The 27380-nt window shown below is 38.3% G+C and overlaps 1 protein-coding gene across 2 annotated transcripts in view; it reads right to left on the bottom strand.

Moving 5' to 3' along the window:
* LOC117298344 overlaps positions 1–27380 on the bottom strand; it is a 44885-nt gene that overhangs the window by 11969 nt on the left and 5536 nt on the right. Inside the window, exons 5-41 of one of the 2 annotated variants that reach the window (XM_033781550.1) lie at positions 24856–24993; positions 23734–23838; positions 23081–23326; positions 22265–22412; positions 21500–21713; positions 20946–21126; positions 19971–20270; positions 18600–18966; positions 18121–18247; positions 17656–17820; positions 16955–17161; positions 16049–16323; positions 15507–15651; positions 15157–15375; positions 14663–14813; positions 13766–14043; positions 13096–13299; positions 12610–12748; positions 12260–12439; positions 11520–11638; positions 10697–10987; positions 10433–10598; positions 8899–9114; positions 8330–8541; positions 8016–8121; positions 7428–7544; positions 7012–7153; positions 6290–6470; positions 5792–6068; positions 5174–5363; positions 4475–4802; positions 4026–4145; positions 3489–3617; positions 2746–2865; positions 1919–2080; positions 1099–1242; positions 133–313 (exon numbers count right to left, since the gene is read on the bottom strand). In XM_033781550.1, the coding sequence (XP_033637441.1) occupies positions 133–313; positions 1099–1242; positions 1919–2080; positions 2746–2865; positions 3489–3617; positions 4026–4145; positions 4475–4802; positions 5174–5363; positions 5792–6068; positions 6290–6470; positions 7012–7153; positions 7428–7544; positions 8016–8121; positions 8330–8541; positions 8899–9114; positions 10433–10598; positions 10697–10987; positions 11520–11638; positions 12260–12439; positions 12610–12748; positions 13096–13299; positions 13766–14043; positions 14663–14813; positions 15157–15375; positions 15507–15651; positions 16049–16323; positions 16955–17161; positions 17656–17820; positions 18121–18247; positions 18600–18966; positions 19971–20270; positions 20946–21126; positions 21500–21713; positions 22265–22412; positions 23081–23326; positions 23734–23838; positions 24856–24993 (6990 nt within the window). Of the gene's footprint in view, positions 1–132; positions 314–1098; positions 1243–1918; positions 2081–2745; positions 2866–3488; positions 3618–4025; positions 4146–4474; positions 4803–5173; positions 5364–5791; positions 6069–6289; positions 6471–7011; positions 7154–7427; positions 7545–8015; positions 8122–8329; positions 8542–8898; positions 9115–10432; positions 10599–10696; positions 10988–11519; positions 11639–12259; positions 12440–12609; positions 12749–13095; positions 13300–13765; positions 14044–14662; positions 14814–15156; positions 15376–15506; positions 15652–16048; positions 16324–16954; positions 17162–17655; positions 17821–18120; positions 18248–18599; positions 18967–19970; positions 20271–20945; positions 21127–21499; positions 21714–22264; positions 22413–23080; positions 23327–23733; positions 23839–24855; positions 24994–27380 lie in introns of those variants that run through there. The other variant, XM_033781549.1, reaches the window with a different exon arrangement.

The following is a 27380-nucleotide window of genomic DNA, read 5'->3' as shown; positions in this document are numbered from 1 at the left end:
ACAGCAAAGTGTTTTTATTTTTTGTTTTCACCAACCTTGAGGTTAGTGCGTAATTTTTGATCGATAATTTTATGACAAATTTAGAAACTGTACTGTTAAGTTTGGCTGAGCTTAAGTTTCGTGTCGATTTACCTCTTGTTAAATCACTACAGAGTCCTTGTGCTGTAGAACAGGTTAGATGAACGGGCGCACAAGTGCAGTGACCCTCACATGTTGCAGATTGGCAACGACGTAACAGGACCAGTGCGCCCTCATCGGGTGATGTTTCAGAAATTTCAAATGTCGAATGGTGGCGACTGCTTGGTAGGCCAACCTTCAAAAATGAAATCATGAAGAAAACAAGAAAGAAGAAATGAGGTTGTGATGAAACAAAACTGATATTTTTGACATTGATTTTCCAAGTAAAGAAATCAAGATCTAGCAAAAATACGCAAACAGTGGCAGTACCATAAAAATAGTTCCCGTCACTTAACTTTGTGAGTATGAACATCTTTGACAATCTCTTATTGACAGTTCTCAACATTTGCACCATTAAGATATAGCAAGAGTCATGCTAATTTCTCATTGAACTATGAGGATATAAGTAATAATAAACCTCCAGGGAAACTGACTGCATACGTTTTTTAAAGGCAGTGGACACTATTGGTAATTACTCAAAATAATTGTAAACATAAAACCTTACTTGGTGAGGAGTAATGGGGAGAGGTTGATGGTATAAAACATTGTGAGAAACGGCTCCTTCTGAAGTGCCATAGTTTTCGAGAAAGAAATAATTTTCCACGAATTTGTTTTCGAGACCTCAGATTTAGAACTTGAGGTCTCGAAATCAACCATCCAAACGCACACAACTTTGTGTGACAATCTTGTTTTTTTCTTTCATTATTAACTTCGATGACCGATTGAGCTCAAATTTTCACAGGTTTGTTATTTTATTCACACCAAGTGTAAAGGCTAGTCTTTGACAATTACCAACAGTGTCCACTGCCTTTAAGTAGTTTAAACTAGATTATGTGGAGCTTTAAGAGAAGGAACACTTATCTTTAAAAGTTATGTTGCCCTTTTAGTGGTTAAAAACTAGTAGTCTAGTTTTAGACTTACCCCATTTACAGCCCATAGAGACACATAAAGGTAGTGATTGATGGAATCAGTTATACTGCCCTCTACTGGTATAATTGCTGTTTGTGCAATGCCTTCATCCGATGACATGCCATCACTGCTGTGGCTCACACGAACTGGTCCTCTCTACAACAGAAACAATAGGTGAGCCAATACTTAGGTTTAAACTAAAGGCACTGTACACGTTTGGTTGTTACTCAATTAACATAGCAACGTACTTGGTAACGAGCAACGGAGAGTTGTTGATTGTATAACACATTTTGAGAAAAGACTCCAACCGAAGTAACGTAGTTTTGTAAAAAGAGGTTTTTTCAAACTAAAATACTAGAAGACTTCGGCCGAGGCCTTTTATTTCTACCTGAAAGCACACAAAATGTGTACAGCAGTTCTTTCATAATATTTTTCGATGATCTTTTGAGCCAAATCTTTCAAAGGCTTGTTATTTTATGCATACGTTGGGATACACCAAGTGAGAATACTGGTCTTTCACAATACCAAAGGTGTCCAGTGAGCGTATAAGTTGGTACCGAAATAAATACAAGTTTTTACACGTTTGCTGTGTATAACGCACATAAAAAACAGTGCCTCGTCGAAAAGAGAAGTGGTTTGCCCAAGATGTTCCTTTTTGGATTGGAACTGCATCAAACCTATGGCGCTACGTAAAATGAGTATGTCCCTTAGTTCAAACGTAGATTAACATACCTTGCAGGTAAATACTGAATGTTGGAGCGCCTTTTAGGGCGTCACTGAGTGACGGATACCAGCGCAATAAGTATACAAAGTTTATACTATTTATACTTACGGGAGTGAGTTCTGAGCCACCGTACGTTCGTCCAACAGAGACAAAGTAGTGACTGATACCGGAGTGTAAGTCAGCAAACCCAATCCAAGCAAGGGCGAGGGATCCAGTGGAGCTAGGCGTGTCCTGTAACCATGTCATCCAACCAGAGTGATAGCGTGGAGGCTTCAGGAAAAATAACATAAAAATATACGAAGTTCTAAAACTGTTATTAATATATGTAAATTTGTTTTCTATCAATAAAACCAACAACAGATCGGCACAAACCTCAATTGATCAAGTCAATACCACAAGGATATTTTGTATAAACATTTTGCTTGGAATGTTTATTTTTACCATCATGTTCTACGTAACTAAAGGGTGATTAATAAAAATCATGTTCTTTCTTTTATCCACTTAACTTCAACTGTCAACGTGTTCTCAGATGACTAACTTGCAATTGAAAGGTTATGAGTTCGTATCCTACCAAGCTAACTGCTGATTTCACAATGACTAGAATAAGTGTTGTCGTCTACTTATTTAATTACAACTGATTGATTTGTGCAATTCATAATCATAGACTTTAAACCCATGCTTGTATGCGAGAGAGAGATTGGCTGTTGCCAGCTTGGTATTTATATCCCCTTGTGGGAGTTTGCTGAGTTCCCCTGATGGAAATATCATCTAAACAAGCAAGCAAACAAACAAACAAACAAGCAAACAAACGAATATAAATACATGTACATTAAACAAACATCATTGTTTTATATAAAAAATTACAGCTGGTGTTGATTAAATAAAAAGTTAGCTCGACAAATTAGTTATATCTTAATTGAATTAATGGAACCTACTGTGGGACCAGATGATTCTGTCCCGGTTGGAGTTATCCAAATTATGCGACGATGTTCTAGTTCGGCTGAACTCCCTGTTCGAACTGCAAATGTTCCCACGTTGGGGGAGCTACGGTCGACCTGTACAAGTGATAGAGATATAGTCATAACCCTTTGATAACATGACTATTTTTAACGGATATAACTGTCAGATAAATAGTTCTTAAAATGGTAAGGTAGAAATTTACTAATGCTCTGAGGAAAATATTATAAAACAATGTGGTGTGTCGTGGCCTAGCGGTTTAGAGCACTAGCCTAATAAAGATAAGGTAAAATAAAAGAGTTGTACAAGGTCAGTAATATGCTACAGGGAAGGACATTTTTTAGCCGACTCATTATTCCTATATTTCTAGATATTTTAACTGCTATTAGTGCCAATATGCTTCTTCCAAGTCAAATTTTCATCAATAAGAATTCCCAGAAATTTAGTACCCTTAACCTGCTCAAGATTGGCATTATTTAGAATTAAAGGAACAGACTGAGTGTACTTGAACTGGCTAGCACAAAATAAAATATAATTTGATTTGAGAACGTTTATACATAATTTATTTGCTAAAAGCCACAAAGTGATTACCCTGAGCTCAATATTAAGGTTCTGCACAGCTAAGTCTTTTTATTTTATATGCATACAACAACCTTGTGTCATCCGCAAACAAACAAAATGGTTTAAATTGTGACTTGTAAAATTGATTATTCAAACTTACAAGAAATTCTGCTGACTTTGCTTCAGTGCAGAGACCGGCATGATTACATGCTACCACTGTGATGAAATAGTGGCTTCCGTCATGTAAGGTCAAATTGGTGAAGGTGTGGTCTACTTCACTTCCAGCAACCTGTAAAAAATTATATACTTTTTTAATTCGAAACAAAGACCAACGAGGTATGTTTTTTATATGAGCAATTAAGTATACTGAACCTACAAAATTCCAAGAATTAAAGGGACACGTTGCCTTGGATAAGGCGAGTTAGTCTTTGAAAAGCGTTTGGAACTGTTTGTTATGAAATGCATATGGTTAGAAGGATAATTTTAAAGTAGAGTATAATGATCCACACAAACATGCCGCGAAATTGCACGATTTTCTTCCGTGTCTTACGTTGAGAACTTACACGGTAAGCAATTTTATGGAGTCAAGCGCTTTTCAAAGACCAACTCGACCGATCCAAGGCAACGTGTTCCTTTAACGTATGTATCTCAATGTTACTTCTGCCCAGAGCAATGACTTTGTGTTCAAAGTTATTACCTTTAGTGCTGGAATATTAAAATCTCCATTATGATGTGTGCTCACTGACACGTACTGTTCCTTTATGCCACTCTCTGGGTCATCGAACTTCCAGACGAATCGAATGACGTCACAAAGAACCTAAACATAACAATGTTCATCAAAAAATATACAAGTAATTAAGTTACAAAGCTCAAAGATCTAATGAACGATTTCTTGCTCATTTAAAGAAAACTATTTGAATGTTAATCTCCTGAACAAGAAAGTCTTGTCAAGATTTGTTGTTCTCATTTTTGCAATGTATTTATCGTTACAAAACAATTTTACTTTGACAAGTTATACTGAAACCAACATAAATTGTCAAAACGCTTCTTGATTTGACCTTATTCGATGAAACTAAAAAGACACAACTCAAATATTGATTCAAAAGCCATTCTGGTATAAAGAATTGTTGTTAATATCAGATTTACCTGAGTGTTTGTGACAGCCACTCCGAATGTTCCGTCAATGGTTGGTTCCTGAATCACTCGAGGTGGGCTTGAATCTACACGGAACCCATTGGATGTAGCTTCACTCCACATACCAAGCCCATTATAAGCACGGACTGTGATGTAGATATCAGTATTGTCTAGCATCTGATCTGACTCCGACAGGAACATCAGAGCAGATTGTGACAGCTCAATACGCGTTGATGAAAGGATATCAGCCGAGCCTGGTGTGGTACCAGCTCGCCATTCATAGTGTGATAGGCTGGAATGGGGATCATGGAAACCCCACCAATGTGCTGAGAGCTGCCTCCTGTAAAACGAGCAATACGAACAAATATAAAGGCAACCAGAAATATGGCCTTTAATAAACTTACAAAGCTTGTTTCTTGTTAGCTCAACATAATTTGTTACTAAATGAAACAATCGTACTTGAACAATGTCCATGTACAAATTGTCAAATGGGGTAATTTTACCTCAACAAATAGGGCTTGGTTGTTTGGTTTTCTTTCCATCGAAAGTGTACATCATTTCTCCGCAAAATTTGTGTGACCTTAATATGACATTCAATCAATGAATCTTTAGGAACTCTGTGTTAACTTGTTCAGATTGTTTTTCTTTAAAGAACCTTTTAACTGATAACCTGTAGTTTCGAGAAAAATCAAACTCGAGAAGGAAACCAACCTTGACGACTGAAAGCTGATATCGCCAGCACCGGGGCTTCCATCAAACACTCGACCTACCAACGGGGGCGAATCATCAATCAGGACCCCATCAGATGTCACTGAAGTACACAGGTCAGCAGCGTTACAGGCCGTCACAGTTACATAGTATGTTAAACCAGGCACAAGGTTCAGGTTGTCAGCTGTACATTCTGAAAAAGAAATGTTTCCAAAAGTGTTTATTGCCCGTACAGTATCAATTGCAATACATGTACATGTGTGTAACAAGACAAATTAACTTGCTACACGCAATTTGTTATGTTGGAGATAAAACGCAGTCGGAACAAAAACTATAAGTATGCTTTAGGTTTTAGGGATAGTCACGAATCAGTTTAAGTTCCAAGATTGGACTTTACCTTTAGAAAGTCAAACCGATTTGTAAGAAATAGTTATATAATATGAGCAAAGATGCATTTTAATACGAAGCTTTTAAACAACGTTCTTGTCATGGAACTCAACAACCTACATTGTGTTCACTGAATAGTGACTTTCATACGAAAGTTACTTTGCTTGGACCCAACTCTCAGTGGAGCACTTTGAAAAAAAAAAAATTCTATATTTGGTTTGTATTTTTCTGTACCAGTATCCATGCCGATATTCTGCTCAGGTATGATGTCAGTGCAGCCTTTACACGTCCCTGCTTTCCATGAATAACCCATGAGGGCGCTATGTGGATCATGAAATCCTTCCCAGAATGCACTTATCGTCTTCCGGTCCTCCTGGAAGTCTCGATCTCTGTGATTGGATGATGCGAGAGATGGATCTCCATCAAAGACGTGACCGGCCACTGGAGGGCTCTCTTCTACCGTGAAGGCACCGAACGCCTTTAACGTGATCAACCCAACATGGTTGATGGCCTGAGATAAATATTGTTAAAATATTTATACCAGTTACTTTGAGTTAAAGGTCTTGTTGTATAGTGAAAACAGACAATATTATTTGCAGAAAGTAATTTTTATCAATGAACTTTTTTGTCTTCTAAACGACATTATGGTAAGTGAATGTGAATTACCTTTTTTAAAAGAAAATCTGACATAATATCAGAATCGTTTAAGTGCTGCATACAATAAATGCTTACCTTTATTGAAATGAAATACGAGTGACCTTCATGAAGGGTCAAAGGTTGTGAAGGGTCATTGACTCCAGACTCTGAGTCCTCTCTGTTGAATGGCATGACGTCAGCATGACCCGGATGTGAACCCACTGCCCACTCATAGTATGCGATTCCACTTTCCTGGTCAGTGAAAACATTCTCCCAACTGTGATTGAATAACAAAATGTTCATTTTGTCATAATTTAAAATTGTGAAAGTATTCATGGATCATTACATTAACATTTTCTTTTTACGTTGGTAACTTTTTGAAGAGTGCATGATTTTTAAAGGGACAAATCTTCTCCAGATTGGGCGCTTTTGGCCAATAAAAACCGTTTACATATTGTAGAAAATAAATTTTAAAGTGATCAAATAAAATAATTAAGAAAATATGTGTGTTTTGTGTGAACATTTTCAACAAAACATGGGTAGCTAATGTGTGGTATTCAATTCTTTATTCAACAAAATGGTGGACTTTTTTTTAACAAAGTATTTGGGGGTAATTCCTTGTATTTCTTAACTTTTAATTTTGTTAGCATCTAATTTACCTTTTTAGTGATAGTACCAATCATGTAGGTTAATCAATCAATGGAATGTCAATTTTTGTAATATTCCTGTCATCAATTTTCATAACAGTTCTTTGAAAAAGAAAACCAGGATTGCAATAAAAAAAAAACGTATAGAATGCTTTCTTTTCACAGACTTACCTTAGTGAGACAGATGTTTTGGACAAAATGAAGCTGCTGCCCCCAACGTCCATTGTGTAGACATCACTCACAGTCGGTGGTGTTGTGTCGATTATAATTGCGTCAGACGCTGATGTTGTAGACAAACCAACGAAATCAGTGGCTAAAAATATGAAAAGTATGGTGTTGCTTGTTCTAGTTGGTAATTTTGTGTTTTCCCCATGCCACATTGTCTTACAGTAAAACAGTTATTCAGAATTTAGTAAAAGCTGTCATTTCTTTTTTAATAACTTAAAAAGAGACCATTTTTTCATATGACGTCTTTTTATAGCCTAAGCTCAAATTCAGTTTTGACCTCAAATTCTTCCTTCAAATTGTAATTAATTTCTGTCAAATAATTAAATAAAAATGAACCGTGACATCAGAAGTTGTATTACCTCTAATGACTGCATAGTAAGCGTGTCCATTCTGTAACCTCAAGCTGTGTATGATGATGCTGTTGGCGATACCGACACGGGTGAAGTCTATGACGTCGCTTCCACCTGGCATTGATCCTATACAAAATACAGCCATCGTTTACATGTAAACTCACATTACTTGAAGGAACATTACATAATTGGTAAGAATAAAACTCGTCTAAAATCAAAGATTTACATCAAACTTACAGTCTAATAATGATAGCAGGAAAGCATCGTTCAAATATTTCGGTATTGATTTATTGAAGAGAAATAAATAAAATTAATTTCGCATTTGGAGTTTGTCACTCAGTGAGCCTTTTTGTTAATTATTTTCTTTTTAGTTAATGTCATGCAAAATGTGTAATCGGTTGTTCACCATTTTGCCTTGACCCAGATGGCCGATCAATCTCAAACTTCTACAAGTGCTTACACTGCCAGGAGCTTAGCAAAAACAAATTCTTCAATGTTTCTTTAATTTCAACAACAGGTGTCTCAAACAATTTTTTTCAAGAGATCTCAACACTAGGCACAATGGTTAACCATAAGGATACCATTATAGATTCTCACCGATTGCATACTCGTAGTATTTGATTCCAGAGTGATGACGTGCCAAGCCGTGTTCCTCAACATCACTAAAAGACTCCCATTGTATAACCAGCTTTGAAGTCGAACTCTAATAGAAACACAGAGACACAAAGTGTGTACATCGAAACACTTTTTAGACATTAGCACAATATTAATTTAACATAACAACATTTAAAATCCTAAGCTGGAGATATCCATTTGGAAATTAATTTGGAAGTTTAAAGGAACAGACAGAATTTGTAACAAAAAACTCGTCTAAGATCACAGAAAAAAAAACGTCGGAAAACTAGAGTTACCTGATATTTGTTATGATTGCCCCAACCGATCCAGACAGATCCGGGTGTCGGCGGTGTCGTATCAACGACCACACCGTCGCTACAGCTGGACACTGACGGCAGAGTTTCCGTCCATTTCTCATGCTCTATTGTGACTTCATCAGCGTGGATGCAGATGCGGTAACATTTACCGTGCTCGAGTGATAGGTCTTGGACGTTCACAAACTCTTTATCTAGAGCAAGAATCATTCAGTCAAGAAACTGCTCAATGGTGGTTTTTCTTTAAAGGGTATGGGTACTTTTTGTAACATAAAACACAATGGCCACAGATTTACATTAAACGTTAAACCATGTTAAACACGGTTTTATAATAATGGTGGTAAAAATGCTTTCTTTTGTTTACAAGGATAGTTTCAATCCTTTGCCTAAGCATGGAGGTATGGCCTAAGTCACCGACATAGGCAGATCCTGTGTCTTATTCTGCGTGTTTGCTGCGAGTCATTTTGACCCGCCCGAAACCGGGAAAATTCTGACCCAAATATTTTTACAGTGTGAACAAAAATAAGTAACAATTCTAGTTTTCCCTTTACCTGTGTTTCCACAACCCACAGCCATTGGGTGTTCACATGGATAGTTCAATCCATTGTTTAAGTCACCGAATCCGGCAGATCCTGCGTCTTTTACTGCTGCCCAGACGTAGTTCCTATGACGTAATGAAGGCCAGACTGCTGATAGGACGGTTGTTGATGAGATATAGTTCTTATCGGCTTCAAGCCACACAGCATTCTGCTCTAATGTTACTTCATCTAGGAAGATAGTAAAACATTAGTGAATTTCAATTATTTTGAATTGTTACTTATTGTTAAAGACACTGGACATGTTTGTTATTCGTTAAAGACCAGGGGCCAATTTCATAGAGCTGCTTAAGCAAAAAAAACTGCGTAAGCACGAAAATAGCTCGCCTATTTTTCACATGTTACTGGCAAAAATGTCATGCCATATACATTGCAGCTCTATGAAATTGGGCCCAGTATTCTCACGTGGTGTATCCCAAATAAGCATAACATAACAAACCAGTGAAAAATTTGCTCAATCATTCATCACATTTTTAAGAGAATATTGAAAGAAAAAAACACTATTGTTGCATTACTTTGTGTGTTTTGAGATTTATACTAAAAGGCTTCAGCTGAAGTCTTTTATAAAAAATAAAAAAAATATGTTACTTCTGAGGGAGCCGTTTCTCACATTGTTTTATACTCACTATGAACAACTCTCCATTGCTCATTACCAAGTAAGTTTTATGCTTACAATTATTTTGAGTATTACAAATGGTTCTAATCCCAGGAATATGGCTAACATTTTGGCCTTAACGGCCACAGCCCTCTAAACTTTTGAGTATAATATATTTTGTCAGCGCTTTCTAAACAAGTATGTGTGATGGGGTAGTCGTGAGTACCTACTCAATTTTTCTGTAAATGGTTTTTAGAAGTATTACTTCATCTATCAATGTAGACGTGGGAGAGTACTTTTGTTATATTAGAATTATGAAATTCATATTGTTTCAATCAATTATCTATAGTTTCATACTTATTGGGTCTTTGGTTTCTGGGATGCCGTCTGTCTGAGAGAGCAGGGTTCAGCTATTTAGTTCAGTTTTTGTAAGATTGTTTCCACATCACACACCATGCAATTATACACTATTAGCAAACAAACAGCAACCTTGTCCAACTGACTCCGCAGTTGTACGATCCTACCAGCTAAAGTAGAAAATCGGCTGGGACGTCCTAGGACGTCCCAACGTCCCAGCCGATTTTCAATACCTTCCGCCCAGGTAGAAGTTAAAAAGCAGGACAGTTCTTTTCGGAACTGAGAAGTCTCCCGAACATCCAATAAATCTACTCCGCGGTAGTAAAATAAAGAAAGACAGTTCTCTAACCACAAACTCTACCCCAGGCAAGTAGATACACTCATGGTGTTACCTCAAACCAAATACATATTGATTTGACCACGCAATGCCTCAATATAACCTTCTAGAGGTTAGATAGTAAAACCAATTGATAGAAGAAAAATTCAATAGAAAAATAAATTTGGTTCCCCCCCCCCATGGTTTAGGTCCAGACTTACGGTCTGAGTCGATGACAACATGCGGTTTAACAATCATCACATCATCGCAATCCACAACCTCTGTGCTAACTATGGAGGAAAGGCCAGCTTTATTGTAGCCTCTCACAGCCAAACGGAGACACGTGTCGTGGTCGAGTTGTCCATCCAACGATGCAGTGAATCGGGCCTTTTAAAAGTGGAAACAAAAATATTGACGTTTTCACTTTTCTATTACTAAAGACGTTGTTCTCTAAACAAAATGTTTCAAAAGGAGTTTCAACATACCGTCTCACCAATGATGTTCAAATCATCAATGCGTTTCCATTCACTCAGTACGGCACTGTGTTCCCCATCCTCGGCAATAGTCCACTCGTAGAAGTCCATCAACTCTAACTGTCTATCATGGTCAATGTACGCATGCTCAAACGGCTGGAAGACCACGTGGAGATTTGTACTTGTTGAATCTGTCTCGATGTCATTGACAGTGATGTCACCTACCAAGGGAGGCTGTGAGAGTTCCCAGAACCCGTCACTTATTATTGGCTGAAAGCAGACACTCACGTGGCAGAATTGAACCTGTGCCAAACACAAACAGAACGGTTATTTTGTTGGTCTATATTACCCAAAACAAATCTGTCACTTTGTCAATGTTCTGTTCGATATTTTAATCCAATAAATCCTATTTGTTCAACATTATTGGTTTAATTCTACTTCTAGAAACAAATATCGTTCTCAAATTATTGTGTAATTAGATCCTTCTCATTCTATTCCTTAAAACTTGACCAAACAAATCAAGGATAAAATTTTCTAACAACTGGCAACAGGTTTAATAAATCATCACAAATTACCCAATGCAAAGCATTCGAAAAAAAATTGTTTGCAAATTTTTTTGTTTTTTTTGACAAGACTCAAACTTGAGCATTATTCTTGAACTACTGGATTCTGAAAGGCATGGTTAACCGTTGTTTTTACTTGTAGTGTTTTCTTGCAACATCGATGACAATTTTAGCCAAAGTTTGTGGGTGTGGTATTAATTTATGTTGGGTTGTACCACGAGTGGGGATACTGGTCTTTATGACAATGACTCAAACCTGTGAGTATTGATTACCTTAGACCTCAGATGTGCTCCGTCATGTAACCCTAGGCTTGCATCCACATGATTGAAGGCCATTCCTAGATCTTGATAGTCCAATAATGTGACCCACTCAGATGAGCTATTGTCCACATCTAGTCAAAACCAAAAACAATTTAAGCATGAATATAGTATATCAGAATTAATCATTTTACAAAGTTTAAACACGACAAAGAATAGAGTTTTTGATCGAACTTTCAGCACTGGACACTATTGGTAATTGCGCAAAGAAATTATTAGCACAGAACCGTACTTGGTAACGAGCAATGGAGAGCTGTTGATAGTATTAAACCTAGTGAGAATCGGCTCCCTCTGAAGTACCGTAGTTTTCAAGAAAGAAGTAATTTTTCACGAATTTGATTTCAAGACCTCACAATTAGATTCTGAGGTTTCAATATCAAGCATCTGAAAGCATTCAACTTCGTGTGACAAGGGTTCTTTTTTTTCCATTATTATCTCGCAACTTCGACAACCAACTGAGCTCGATTTTTCCAAGGCTTGTTATTTTATGCATCTCGAGATACACCAAGTGAGAACACTGGTCTTTGAAAACTACCAATAGTGTCCAGTGTCTTTAATTCCAAACGAGCTAGCAATATGAAGAAACATTTATTTTTATTTTTAATCAAGATTTAACAATCTTGATTTTGACTATGAACCTGTAAAGGCATTGGCCACTTTTAGTAATTGTCAAAGACAGATAAGTTTGAGAATACCATGTTGAGTCAGAATCTCCTGTTCCACTGTCCATAAGACATTGGTTACAAAGGGCCGTAACATCTCCGGGATGCTCCATCGGGCGGAGATACCAGACGTAGAGGGCTGGTATGTGACGTCATCTTCACAGGGTTGAGATGGGGCGGTTGAGTGATGGGATAACCCGGTAGGCGTGGTTACTGAAGAGGAAATGTTTTCAGCAAAATTTACATGAAGATCAAACCAACACAGATAGCCTAAAACAAAAGTTAGTTTCATATATTACTATCATTGTATTTTGGACAATACCAAATTCAGCCCGGCCTTTAATATACATTAATTCAATTAAAGAAACAGTTCATACTCTTACTGTTATCAGGATTACATCCGAGTCCATTTTTGATAAATGCCCCTTCTAGTATTTGACCCTCTGGGATGACCTTGATACCGTCTGACGTCACGATGACGCTTCCAGTTTCAGATGTTGCCCGGACAGTAAAGTAATAAGTCTAATAAAAAAAGTCAATAGAAAGTTCGTTGTTACAATAGATAGGTGTTTTGTTGTGTGTACAAAAAATAGACGATGTTAGTATGTGGCATTAATGTAAGGGAAGCGTTGTTGTACAATTTGTGTCATTTCTTGTTTAATAAAACGGTCAATTCATGATATAAGACTATATAACCATCCCAAAAATTTGGACCAAGATTTTTCAAACACTAAAAATGTACAACTCTCAGTTGCCATGACGGCGGGATAATGTTTTTTTTTCTGTCCAGAAGTTGTACCAAAATTTGTCAAATACTCAAAGTTGACTAAAATGATAAAGTTGACTAAATGATAGGATTTTTTTTTTACCATGAGTGGTGTTAGATCAAGTCCGTCTAACTGGTAGGACGTTGCATTGCGGACGTCAATGAAGCCATTGCTGACATCATAGGAACCATGTCCACCTGATCCTACGGCCACTTCATAATTGACATCAAGATGGGGATGTTCAAATCCGAACCACTGAGCGGAGATTCTTGACTGATCCGTCTGAACGTCGGTGTCCTTGACAAACTTTTTCAGAAAAATACAAGCTTGCATGTTGGAAGACAAAGCTAGTAATGGATTTAATTTAAGAGTAACTATAAATAAAAATATGAATAGTAGACTTTAGGGTACAACCATGTGTGAAATCGGTTTGGTCTCGAAGTTTAGAACAGTATACACTGCTCGTCTTTTGGATTTAATTTAGATGAAAAGTCATACGAACTTATGGCATGTCAGGTCAATGACCGCTAAATAATATTCGTCAAAACAGTCAAATGGCGAATGGTTTCTCCAGCAAGCAATGTGAAAGTTTGTGCGGCAGCTTTTTCTGGAACAAATTTGTCTGGCATGCAAACCCAAATGCTTGAATGTTTACCAGTGTGACTCGTGGATTGTTCTACTGTTAAGTTTCCTTTATACAAAAGAGGTATATTTTTAAATAACAAAATACATTTCCTTTTCTTTACGTTTTGGTAATCTGTAAGGTACATACCCCAAAACCAACCTCTTTCCCAGATGGTGAAACATCGAGCACCACCCCCTGGGATGGCAACTGCACGATATGCCTGTACACAGACGAGGTTCCTACTGTCGATAGTCCAGCACTATTCTCAGCTTTGACTGAGATGTAATATTCATGATCACCATGGAGATACCAGCTCAGATCATCCAATAGGAAGGCAGCACAGAAGGTTTGGGATTCACACGGACCGATGACGTATTCTTCCTTGGATCGAAAAGAGACAAACTCTGTTCCACCTCTGGTATGTCCTAAAACGAAATTATGAACATTTGTCTTTAGAACCTACTATCTGACACATCCAATACGGTAAACAAATACCAATAATTACCTAAGAGGTCAGTCAAAACATAAATAATGTCAAGCTCCAATGCAAAAAAAAACACTTGACACTATTGGGAATTATCAAAGACTAGTATTCACAGTTGGTGTAACTCAACATATGCATAAAATAACAAACCGATGAAAATTTGAGCTCGATCGGTCCTCGAAGTTGCAAGATAATGAAAGAACCATGGTTACACGAAGTTGTGTGCTTTCAGATGCCATGATTTCGAGACCTCAAATTCTAAATCTGAGGTCTCGAAATCAAATTCGTGGTAAATTACTTCTTTCTCGAAAACTACGTCACCTCAGAGGGAGCTGTTTCGCACAATGTTTTACACTATCAACCTCTTCCCATTAATCATAATCAAGAAACGTTTATGATAATAATTATTTTGAGTAATTACCAATAGTGTCCACTTTTAAGTGATAAAAAAGACCAACAATTTCTGCATAAGTTGTACGATTTAAGAAGAACCAGCTGGTTTGCCCATCTTCAGGCATCCACAACAACTTATTGAATGGATCTCTGTGTTGTTATCTTACCAATGCCAACTTGATATGTAAGATCTGCATCCTCACTGTCCGTGAAGCCGTCGTCACCCCATTCAGTCACCAAATACCCGCCGTCTAAATGAACCAGAATACGGCCAACAAACATGGATGGTGTGGTGTCCACGATGATAGGTCCAACAAACTGCAATCGAAAAGAAATACCATAGTTTTTAATTCTCATCAATTCTAACTGTCCTACTCGTTCTTTGTTAATAGTTTTTCAGGGGAAATGTTTAATTCATTAAAAACACATTACCCATTTTTTCATACATCATTTAACACTGATGCTTACTTGGTAACACGCCTTTGTTTCGACAGCCCTTAAGTATTTTCCCATTACAGAACTAAGTTTGTATGCTAACAAATTGTGAGTAATTACCAAACGTTTCCAGTGCCTTTAATTACTGTTCCATGCTCTAAATTTGTTGTCCAGTTTGTCAATAGTAATTGTTCTCCAAGAAACCTGCGTTTTTAGCTATACATACCTTAGAATAAGTCAATTGTGCTTTATTGACAGCTTTCACAACCAGAAAGAAAACATGCCCCTGGCTGATATGGGGATGATACATCACGAAACGATCATGACCAGATGTCGACATAAAGGTCACAAGGTCAGAGGTCGGATTGGATGGATCACTGCTCAGACCGATCTCGTAGTCGTAAATTGAGCTCTCTGCATCACTCCCCGACCAAGAAAAGGTTATCTGGAAAACAAAAAAAACACAAATCGATTTATGTTTACATTTTTGCCGAAAAGGCTACAAACTTACAATAAACTGGACTACAAAATTTCGAATTAATTTGTAAATTATCAATTTCTTTTTTAGTTTCTTACATGTTTGTGTGTAGGAAGAAAGAACTTCTCTTGAATGCCAGACGTCCACTGACAATTAATGTCTTCTCCAATAACCGAGACTGAATCATTTAGGATTTCTTGGCCTGGGTACAGCGTTATATCGCTCACTACGGTTGCTTTAGACCTGAAAACAAAGTAAAGACGTAGTCTTTGATTAACAACAGTTTTGTTGTCTACAACAACTAATTCAAAGAAATCAACTTTACTTGGAATTGCATTCCTGAAAGATATATTGAAACAAGATTTCACCAAGTCGTGCAAGTTAAAGCAAGAACTGGTTTGTATTGTACAAATAAATTGAGTTTCGATTTTCTTAGTAATGAAAAGACAATACTACTTTTTAAAGCTATCCTCTTTAAAATCCAAACTACAGCTTTAAAATATTATTTATACTAACAAACATTACCCGACTTTGATAAATACCTGCACACGTCAGACACATTCAGTAGCTCAGTCTTCATTCGATGTTCATTGATAAACCACACACGTCCCTAATCGTTAACCTGTGTTTGATTATTTACCTGCAGACATCAGACACGTTGAGTAGTTCAGTCTTCTTTCGATGTTCATTGATGAACCACACACGGCCCTCGTTATCTTTGGCAAGACCCGGCCTCATTCGAGCATCACTGATTGAGATATTAGACAACTCTGGTGGGCTAGTGTCAATCATGACACCATCAGAACAGATAGGAACAGACGGCTCTAAGGCACGGTTGTAGGCGATAACTGTGATGAAGTACATGCCTCTTGAGGGCGCTGTCCAACTTGCATGTGTGACGGTAGTTCTTGTCATCTATATATGTATAGGGGTTGTTATCGTCAATCGTAATACAGGTAATTCACTGGTTTAATCTCATTATTAAAGGCAGTGGACACTATTGGTAATTACTCAAAATAATTATTTAAGCATAAAGCTTACTTGGTAACGAGTAATGGAGAGAGGTTGGTAGTATAAAACATTGTGAGAAACGGCTCCCTCTGAAGTAACGTAGTTTTCGAGAAAGAAGTAATTTTCCACGATTTTTATTTTGAGACCTCAGAATTTGATTTTCAAGCATCTGACCGTACACAACTTTGTGTGATAAGGTTGTAGTCTTCTGTCATTATTATCTCGCAATTTCGATGACCGATTGAGCTCAAATTTTCACAGGTTTGTTATTTCATGCATTTGTTAAGATGTGAGAAGACTGGTCTTTGACAATTACCAATAGTGTCCAGTGTCTTTAAGGGCATTCAGTCCCCCTGCTAAAAATCAAAATATATTAATATAAGTTGTCAGCACAGATTATCTGTTTCTGTTTATATTTAGCTTGATAATAATAAACGGCTTTTATTTAGCGGTCTTATCCACAAAATGGTCCCGAGGCGTTTAAGTTAAGAAAATACTGAACAATATAATTATGATTTGGTTCTTTTTGGCTTACCATGTCTTTGATGGAAGGTATCGTGTCTGCATCATTCCAGCATGTGACGTCATAAAGATACTCATAAAACTTGACCCCGCTCTCCCTGTCAAAGAATCCTTCCCAGTGCGCAGCGAGGTCATTGCCCTCTTGAAAGTCGACCTCATCTGACCCGCGTATCCCATCATGCACCACGCCAGTTTGAGGGGGCGACTCATCCACAGTGATCTATGCATAGTAAGATGATTTCAGGTGTGATGTTTATAGTTAAAGGCACTTGGAGGTGGACACTATTTTGGTAATTACTCAAAATAATTGTTAAGATAAAAACTGACTTGGTAACGAGCAATGGAGAGCTATTGATAGTATAAACCATTGTGAGAAACGGCTTCCTCTGAAGTAAGGTAGTTTTTCAAAAAAATATAATTTCCCACTCACACCGTAAAAGGCCTCAGCTGAAGCATTTTAATATGCATCCGAAAGCACACAAAGTAAAGTGTAACAAGGGTGTTTTTCTGTTGTTATTTCTTGCATTTTCGATGACCAATTTGACCCAAATTTTTCACAGACTTGTTATTGCATGCATTATGTTGGGATACACCAACTACCAAACAACTACCAAACGTGTCCATTTAAGGGCAGCACTTAAGTCATTTAACCAAAGTTTAGTTTACCAACAAAACACTATAGTGCTCCTTCGAAAAATTATTTTAAAAACCTACCTTGATTGTGATAGATCTCGCCAGTCTAGCATGGTTGGTAACCGTCAACCTAATGTAATAGTCAAAGTCATGAACACCAATGTGGAATGTTGGTTTGAACCCGTAGTCTACATTGTAGCAGTCACCGCCAGGGACACACATACACGTTACTGGATCACAGTCGTCCTATGAGAAAAATAAACACCAACTGAGTATAACCAGATGGGTGTGTTCGAGTAGCTTCCCTGTGTCGACCCCGCGGTGCTCATTCGGGTGGGCCCCCGAGGAGAGCTAATCGAACGATCATTCGCCCTCCCGTGGTGACGTCATGCACCTAGGGCCAGCCCCCAAGTGACCCACTCCACAAGCAGGTCACTCGCGGCTGTCCCGGGTGAGCCCCTGGAATGACGTCAAAGCTATTCGAACGTACCGGGTGCAGAACGGGGTCGCCCCGGGGAAGCTAAATCGAACGCACCCAGTATTTACCTGGTCAACCTTGACTGCAGCAACTGTCTGACTCCCATGTTCAACCTCGCTCCCTGTGTGGTTGTCAAACAGACGCCACTCGATGGTTCGAACCCCACTGTGTATGTCGTAGGTCCTAAACTCCACACTAATAGATAAACAAATGGAAAATAATTTACTTTTCTTAAATGAACCAGAGGGAAGAAAATAGAATCACAAACATTGAGCAAAGAACAAATTATACAAAATTATTCATCAGTCACATGAGTTTAATCAACTCGAGGCCTACTTTTGAGAACATCTACTCATAGAGATCTACTTAACTTCTCAATAGATCATTCCTCCATATCAAATAGAGACCAAAGAAAACATATTAAAACCGGCATGAACACAATACAATAACAATGTAATTTTCGGGAAAGGTAAAAGATCAACTATTTATCCGAGTTCATAAAAGTTAAGGTTATAGTAAAATCCTACCAAGCGTTAGTAAATCTTACCTCAAGTCGTGCAAGTCGCTTGAATTATGTACAGCTACATTCACAGTATCGTCCCGAACCAGCCAGAAATCTTCAATGATTGGTGGTGAAGAATCAGCATGAACTAATACAGTGTCCCTCACGAAGTGGCCGGCGATGTCTCGAGCCTCTACCCAAAAGCGAATGGAATCGCCGTCTATCAAGGTCAGGTCATAAGTTGCTTGTGTGTTCAACGCTTCACTACTCCAGTGATCCGAATTGTCGTCTGACGCGTTGACGATTGACCTGCCACCCCGATGGTCACTGTCGTGAAAGACTCGGAACTGGGTAATGCCGAGAGCATTCGGGATGGCTGCGCGGCCTCGCTTCCCAAAAAACTGGTCATAATCTGCTCAGTGGAAAACATGCAAAAAGAGGCGAAGACGTCAATGCAAACATTAACAGTAAATGGTCTCACTTTTCGAACCTAGCAGAGTCTTTCTCGAAGGATAATGACAACGCAACAAACATGAACAGGTATCTTTGCAGTGAAGTTTAAATACATGAAAGGAGAGAGAGTCAGAAGGCACACAGAAAAAAAGCATGGGGTGAACAATGAATAGGGAGACGACATGGGAGGGTTGCTGGTTAGACCTCAAGTATAGTGGGGTTGATTTATCAGTATAGTGGGGTTGATTTACTCTGGGTCCGTTGACGCTTATTTTTTTTTCTATTTTATTCTGTTTAATATGAATGTTTGTAATGCAAGGTTTTTACTAAATTGCTACTTTTTTAACTGCTGTGTATTTAAAAAAAAAACATATTGCTATTTCTGCTCATGTTTTTTAATCCTGCATTTTAATGTTTTTCTTGACTGTACAGCGCTTTGAAACAGAGTTAAAGCGCTTTATAAATGCATTTAAGTTAAGTTAAGTTAAGTTAAGAAGATGGAAACAAAAAGGACAATATCAAGGGTGTGGGAAAGGGGAAAAAGTTATTAATTTAAGGCTATAACTGAAATGAGATGAAATAAACTCAAGGTCCAGATAAGCTCAGTGGACATCTCGATATTGTTTCACCTCCATTTGCCCTACAAAAACAATGATGCATGTTTACACACAATTAGTTTGCACCGCTCGTAGGCTATGCAACAATTTATGATACCGTTTTGGTTTTGAAAATACTTCCTTTTTTTTTAAATAGCGTGCAGAGAAAACTTTCGCAAATTTTCCATTTTCAACTTTTAAGACAAATTAATAAAAACAAAAATCAACTAGTAATCAAAGTTTCCAGTCACACCTGTTTACTCAGAATAAAAAGCGTAATTCTAAGTTAGTTTTGTTTATACACAAGTATATTAACAGTTATTTTGTATACCTGGCAATTTAATTCAATTCAATTCAATCTACTCACCAACGTCAATACTACCACTTCTCCAGTCATCAATTGGTTTCAACAACCCCTGGTTATGGTGATTCAAATTAATGAAATGGCTCGCCCAGTCCAAACGTACTGGGGTAGTTCCCCCAGTCGTGCCTAGTGCAGTGATCCACTCAAAGCCGGTTTCTGTGGTCGCAGACAGAACACGCAGTGGGTATGTGTCGTGATCCTGTATGGTGACGTCATTCGGGTCATCATCAAGGAAGACGAAACGTCGAGCCAGGCGAAAGTTGCCAGCGTTGTCGACCACGGTCAAGACGAAAGAGTAGACACCTTTAGTTTAAATACAGAAGAAAGCGCATCCTTGTAATGTTTTTTAAATCTACAGTTTAACAATGTGGGTCTTGCGAAATGTGCCCCGAAACTTAAAGTTAACCATGTAAAAATAACCCCATACCCTAATGATGTTTTTTGTTTACTAGTTAATTTCCAAACGAAGTCAGATATTGCAAGTAGTTTTGTATAGGTACAAAGACGATCTCCATAAACTCAATTAAACTGATAACCATTAATTGGTCACTTTATACAATGTAACCTACACTTTTGACAGTGTATTTTTTGACAGGTTATTAGAGTGCAACATTCCCCTGAAAACTATAAGAGCTTAATTAAAACGTTGAGGTAGGGCCTATTGAACAACTAGTTCTTCAACCAACCACCAAGGAGTAGTCGCAAATCCCACTTGAATGATTCGGGCTACAATCCCGGCTACTCGTTGCCCCCCCCCCCCCCCGCCCCCTTTCAATGTTGGTTCTCATTGTTGCACTGTCTTCTGAATAACAGTCACCATTGAGCGGGGGACAGGGGACGGGGGAGAGAATGACTATTGTCAGTGGGAAGTGTACAGGGAATGGTTTCATGCATCGTTTGGAATGGGTGGCCCAAGTATTTTGGCCGAGATTGTGACCGAACTTGAAGGTTAAGTAACCGTGCTTGTTTTTAACTTACCGACACGAGGTAGGGTGATCTCCTGTCCAGATTCAGCGGTATCGGAATATACAGCCGGGCTGTCTAAGATTTCGGTCATCTGGTCACCATGGCTTCCTGACAGTTGTCTCACTTGTAGGTCAAACTCCTTGATACCAGAAAGGTCGTCCACCCAGCCTTGCCACGTGACCGTAAACATTGCCTTTTAAAGTAATGACAAATTTAATTAGTTGTGATATATTAAAGTTTGCCGTAACATCATGTAATGATAACCTCTAAATTAGTTAGGGTGGTTCTGAAAGGAACCGTTGGTTTCAACTCTTTTTTCAGAACCACCCAAAGTCATTTAGAGTTATATCATTAGATGGTGTTACCGCATTCCTAAGTATAACGTAATTCCATCATACAACAACTTAAATGATAAATATATCGACAGAGTGTAATTATTACTTTATCAAAATAAACACTAATTATTTACTTTGATAACAAACCAGAAGTGATTGCTTGGCATGGAAACTTGGACTTTCAATGCAGTTACGAATAGAATGAAAAACCGAACACCGACAAAACCTTACCTGTGAAGTGACGTCATCACCAGCATGCAACATAGTAGTTCGGCATCCGCTGATGACATCTACACAGTGGTAGGGGTCATCAAAGTCAAAGGTGAAAGTTGAGTACCCTGACGTCGTACTGCCCTTGTAGTATCGGGTCATGATATCGTTCGAGTGATCCCTATCGTACAGTTTCATGTATCCTCCACTGACTGTCGTTACGTCATACCTGAGTCTGCAATTCAGTTCAAAAGACAAAACTCATCAAATCATTTGTGGAGGCCAAACAAAAATAATATCACCTAATTAGTTTTTGGTATGACACTGCTCTAGAATTAGAAAGGTCGTGGGTTCGATTCCCTCCGGAGAAGAAGTCAGGCAAGTACTGGGTAATATATACAGTGCTTATAATACACATATCGGTGTATATGGGTAAACAAAATGAATATTCTTTATCCCCGATGCAAATTTTAACATCTATTATTTAGTTTTTCGTTCAAGCATGTTTTCGCCATGGGCATTGCAGCAGTATGTTTTTGAGCGGCACTACTTTTTGTATACTATGTCCCTTTCTAAAGCTATATGTCAATGCAAATAATTATATTTACTTTGTGTGATTTTAGTGATTGAGTTTGAATACAAGCTTTCTTTAAAAAAAAAGTTTGTCCATCAAATGATCTTCAACACAATATCTTTTGATTGTGCCCGGTGTGGTCCCAAGAAAGAAAAACTTAAGTTCACAAAGAATATCTTAAGCTTACCTTCCCAATTTGACAAATAACTTACATATCTCCAGTAACCGGCGTCCATGAATTATAGTTGATGGTGAAATTACGATCACATCTGGATAAGTCAGTCGCAGGATTGTCATTGTTATAGGTCCCATCTGAGCAGGACGTCACTGTCCCGATTACATATATGCTTGCTGTAGCTCCTGTAGGGCCAAGTCAAAAGTTATGTATACATTTTCGTAGAGTTTGTAGTGTTTTATTTTTTATTAATTTGAGCGTTCTGTGACAAAGATTAACAATATAAAAGCCCGTTCATAGATAGTTATCAGAACGGGGTACCACAACACACCGATTAGCATCATTAAAATAATATGTCAGTATTTTTCCTAGCCTAGCACATAAAGTAACAGTAGTTGATAGTTATTTATACCAAACAACAATTGCCTCCCCCCCCCCGATCTCATTACAGTAAAACAACGTAAGATTATTTAAAATCAAGATGAATGCCTTGTGATTAAATGGTTGCAGACGTTAAGGTGCTCTTAACCTCTCAGCACAATACAACAGGTTTCACGCCGTTGTTCCGACACTCCCATGTTCGGACCTAGCTCTTCCTTTCTTACCCTTAACCTCACCGTTACCCTAAACCTATAACTCTCCCCAATTGTGTAAATAACGAGGGATTTTCAGGACACATGGGTCTCGGAAAGTAGAGCAGTCATCATACAAAAATCCCTGCACACTTAGTTCGAATATTAAAGGTTAGTGTTACCGTTAACTGATACTAGGCCTACGGCACTTATTTTTTGTTCAGACTTGGTATTTGGGTGTCCATGGAATTTTGGCTCTAAAAGATTGGTAGCATACTCACGGTGGACGACTGCAGAAGCATTCGCTGAAACCACACCAAGTCTAACACTTTCGATGTACGGATGGGTAGGTGGGAGATCAGTGGGTTGGTAGGAGCTTTTCGATACAATCTGTAGTTCAACGAAGTCTCTGACGTTCGTATAGACGGTATCCGTACTATTCTGGATGGTCGGTGATTCTAAGGTAGTGGTGCCCTTCCTTAGGGTTGCACGATACTCTGACAATACAGGTGCTTGACTTGTGCCCACTGTTGTTTAAGTATAAGTAAAACAGATAAAAGGTAATATAGTGTAAAAATGTTGATTTGCTTGTGTTAAGACGATCCAAGTTAAAGGTTTTTTTTTCGTGCACAGCCGCAATACACTGTTTGTTACTATAAGACACCAAATGAACAACATAAACTTTGCAGATCTTCGTCTCTGTAAAATTATCAAGGACCAGACATCGGCTGGTTTAAACCACTAGTTTAAAATCTCTTCACCACACATTAATTCCCTTATTGACACAGCGATAGTTTTAATTGATAAACGAATAAAATTTAACTTCTTCTTCGGTGGTTGTTCATAAAATAGACACACATTATCGTTCTGCAATTAGATCCGTAGCAAAGGCTTTCAAAACGCAATACACTTTTACATCGATGTTACAACTCACTTGATCTGCAGTCAGTTTCAGAGAATCCAGTGTTACAATTACACAATGCGTCCGTGCAGGACCCCGGGTAGCAGGCGTTGCTGTCTTCCCTCCAAGAACATTGCTCTGGGAGGAAATAGTTTTGGAAAAGGAGTAATTGTAAGTGGAGTGTACGTGGAGTGTCGTGGCCGAGCGGGTAAGAGCACCGAACTCAAGCTGACTCTTAACTGTAATTGTACAGGGGTAAATGAGGTCAGAGATGGTTCTTTTTCGCCAAATTCAGTGGTGCATACTTGTAGATCGGGGTGTATCTATCCCAGGGAGCTGAGATGGTTTAAGGAAGTGAATTAAATGACCCAGACTTTTAAAACTTGTGGGTCAAAATTAACCCGAATTCCAGATCCCATGGGGCTTGACCCATTTTCTGGCCAGGCTGATTTAAAGCGGTTGAAAATTTGATTTTTAAATTCGATTCTGCGTCAGTTTGACCCCTTGTTTTTTTTTTTGTTTTTTTTTTTTTTTTTTTGGGGGGGGGGGGGGTTTGGGGGGGGGGGGGGTGGGGGGGGGGGGACGACATACATATATTCCATGCCAGGTCATACTGACCAAGAAAAGGGTCAAGGGGACCCGGGTAAAAGCGACCCGGGTCGTATTAAATACCGAGGCGGAAGTTTTATGGTGAACTTGGTTAACCACAGCTTTTCATGTAAAGTGGTGGAGATGAAGGGGCAAAAACATAATTTTTGTTTATCAATTTTTTATTCAAGTAACTGATGAGTTACGTCACTGATCTTGGCCCAACTTCATGAAGCTGGTAGAGCAGTAAATATTGCTTAAACATTTGCTGATAAGTGATAACCAACAATTATAAGCAGAAAACCAGTCGCGGGTTGTGCATGTAAGATAAGGCTTATTCTGTTGAGCATAATTTTGAGCATGAAATTGGGCCCATGCCCTTGGGAATATTTCATAGACCAGTTCAGTATGCACGTGCATTAACAGTAAAACATTGTACATGTATTGCTAATTTAGTACAGTTTTGCTTACTTTGAGCAACTTCATAAAATTGGATACAAAAGATCGAAGGAGTGGTTTATACATACGATCTAACATTTTACGTATTCGGTGGAAGTTTTTACTCACTGATGCATTGTGTCTGGTCGTATGACTTCTTGTAGGCAGAACCATGAGCTGCCCCATAATCACCGCGGCACATGTCGCATGTCTGATCAGAGGCAGTGGTGCAGCTCTCTGCCAGACAGTTGGCAATCTGTGTGCACGCTTCAAAAACAAACTTTATGATGAAAACGTTAACGAAATACAATAATCCACTAAATTTCACTGCAATGTATTATACTACCAACAGCTCCCAACAGACCTTTATCACGGTGCAGCCATCTTGACTTTCTCCACCTACTTCCATTGTTACCAAACCGAGGCTGGAAGAACAAAATAGTCTGTTCATAATTTCATAATGATTATTGGCATTCATTGTAGTTATTCGATACGAGGAACATGACCAAGATAGAGGCAGCATGATGAAGGTACACTGCTCATTACCAAGTAAGTTTCTATGCTAACAAATAATGTTATTATAACCAATAGTGTCCAGTGTCTTTGCATGGGTGTATGTCTAAACTATACATTACTTCGAAGGGAATCTTTTCTCATCCACAGCTACAGTGCTTTTCACCGAGTACATTTTTATGATCATTATTTTCTAGAGTTCAACCAATGTGAGTTACACTAACTAAGCTTTTTTTCCAATTCCGACTAGGAATGTAAACATCGTATCATACAGCATTCTTTGCTGTTACTTGGTATATTTGTATTATGTCTAGCGCTGTGCCTTACAAGCTTCGGCTTTTTTAAACAACCTCCTTACTCATCACAAGGTTCTTGCTTTTATAATAATTATCATTTGTCATGTTTACGCTTTGCTTGTGTTGTATTACTATAATTTGCTTGTTGGGTGGTAAGAGGAAGTTTCTAGATGAAGTCACACAGTTTATCCAGTGGTGTGATGAAAACTATCTCGAACTCTATGTCAGTGAAATAACTTGTGTAAGTGTGGAAGCAGTGTCCAAATACAAACATCTAGCCGGACAGAATTTGACTACCAACTGACAAAACGGTTTTGCAATTGTTCTACCAGTCTATTGTACACATAATTCTCACCTTTTATCTTGTTTGTATTTTCGGAAATATGAGATCCAAGGAGAGGGTTAAAGACCCTGGACACTATTGGTAATTGTCAAAGACAAGTCTTCTCACTTGGTACATCTCAACATATGCACAAAATAACAAACCTGTGAAAATGTGAGCTCAATTGGTCGTCAAAGTTGCGTGACAATAATGAAAGAAAAAACACCCTTGTCACACAAAGTTGTGTGCTTTCAGATACTTGATTTCGAGACCTCAAACTATAATTCTGAGGTCTCGAAATCAAATTCGAGGAAAATTACTTCTTTCTCAAAAACTACGTTACTTCCGAGGGAGCCGTTTCTCGCAATTTTGTATACTATCAATAGCTCAAATTGTTTCTGAAATAGAAACTTTGATTGGCTGTAATTTTCCCGCTTCTTTCTGGATTCTTCCCTTAATCTCTTTCCCCTCTCTTTTTCTATAAATGGATATGTATTTGTTTGTACTTGTTTTATGCCTCTTGTTTACGACCAACTCACAAGGTTAAACCCCATAAGTCGGTACGCACGGCAGACTAATAAAACAATGAAATTACCAAAACAATTAAAGAAAGGGAAAACAAGCAACTGACAAAGGCAACGGTTGACACATTCTGGGTATGATAACAGTTAAATAAGTTAATTTTTTCATTTACACAATCAAAGCTTACAAAAGGTGATGACAAAATGAAGTTAGATAAAGCATAAATCAACTCGGCGTAGTTCGTAAATGAACTGAATCAGTATAATAAAGTAAGAATTTGGCCGAATATCAATGAACTCAGAATGTTTAGAGAAATACAAGTTTTTGTGCTCAATCGACCCGGGAGTGCTCGGGAACGGGGAGTCCGGCACTCACCACCGGTAGGTAGGTAGCCTTCGGTAATACATCACAGTTAAGGTAGTCCATGGAGGAAGGAAGAGAAGGAGCTCGAACGAAGGGACTTCAAAAGTCGAACCCGTGGTACCACAACCGTTTAACGATACCTCGTAATCACCGACATGCCTTACACAGACAAAGGGCGACCTGTCGTATGTGAGTTTGCGCGTGCGCACTTGGTTCTTCACTCAACTATGGTGTCGTATGTCGTATGGATATAATACAGAAAAACAACTTTTTTGAGACCTGATAAAAATTGTGTACACTTGTGCTCACCAAATCGAAAAACACAATTGAATACCGACCACCCTCGTGTGCTAATACCCACATTTTGAACCACCGCTAGTGACCGGAAAGTCACAAAAAATGTAAAAATATGCCATGATGTTTCCGTGAAACACCACAAACGGTAAATGAAAACGTGTATATTCACAATTCTTGTCTCCAATTATTCAACTTTTCACGCAGGCAAGAGCGCAGACTGGCGGTACCGCACGTTAATCCTACTCGTTAATCGGCCGTCCAGCTGGAGGTCTCCTATATTTTTCCACTGGCCAGACAGGGGCATTGTCAGAGTATTATTTTGTTACTCTGCGGTTTTGCGG

This window comes from Asterias rubens, chromosome 13, assembly GCF_902459465.1.
Source record: "Asterias rubens chromosome 13, eAstRub1.3, whole genome shotgun sequence".
In the NCBI taxonomy this organism is placed as follows: Eukaryota; Metazoa; Echinodermata; class Asteroidea; order Forcipulatida; family Asteriidae; genus Asterias; species Asterias rubens.
This window is presented reverse-complemented; position numbering and strand designations above follow the sequence as displayed.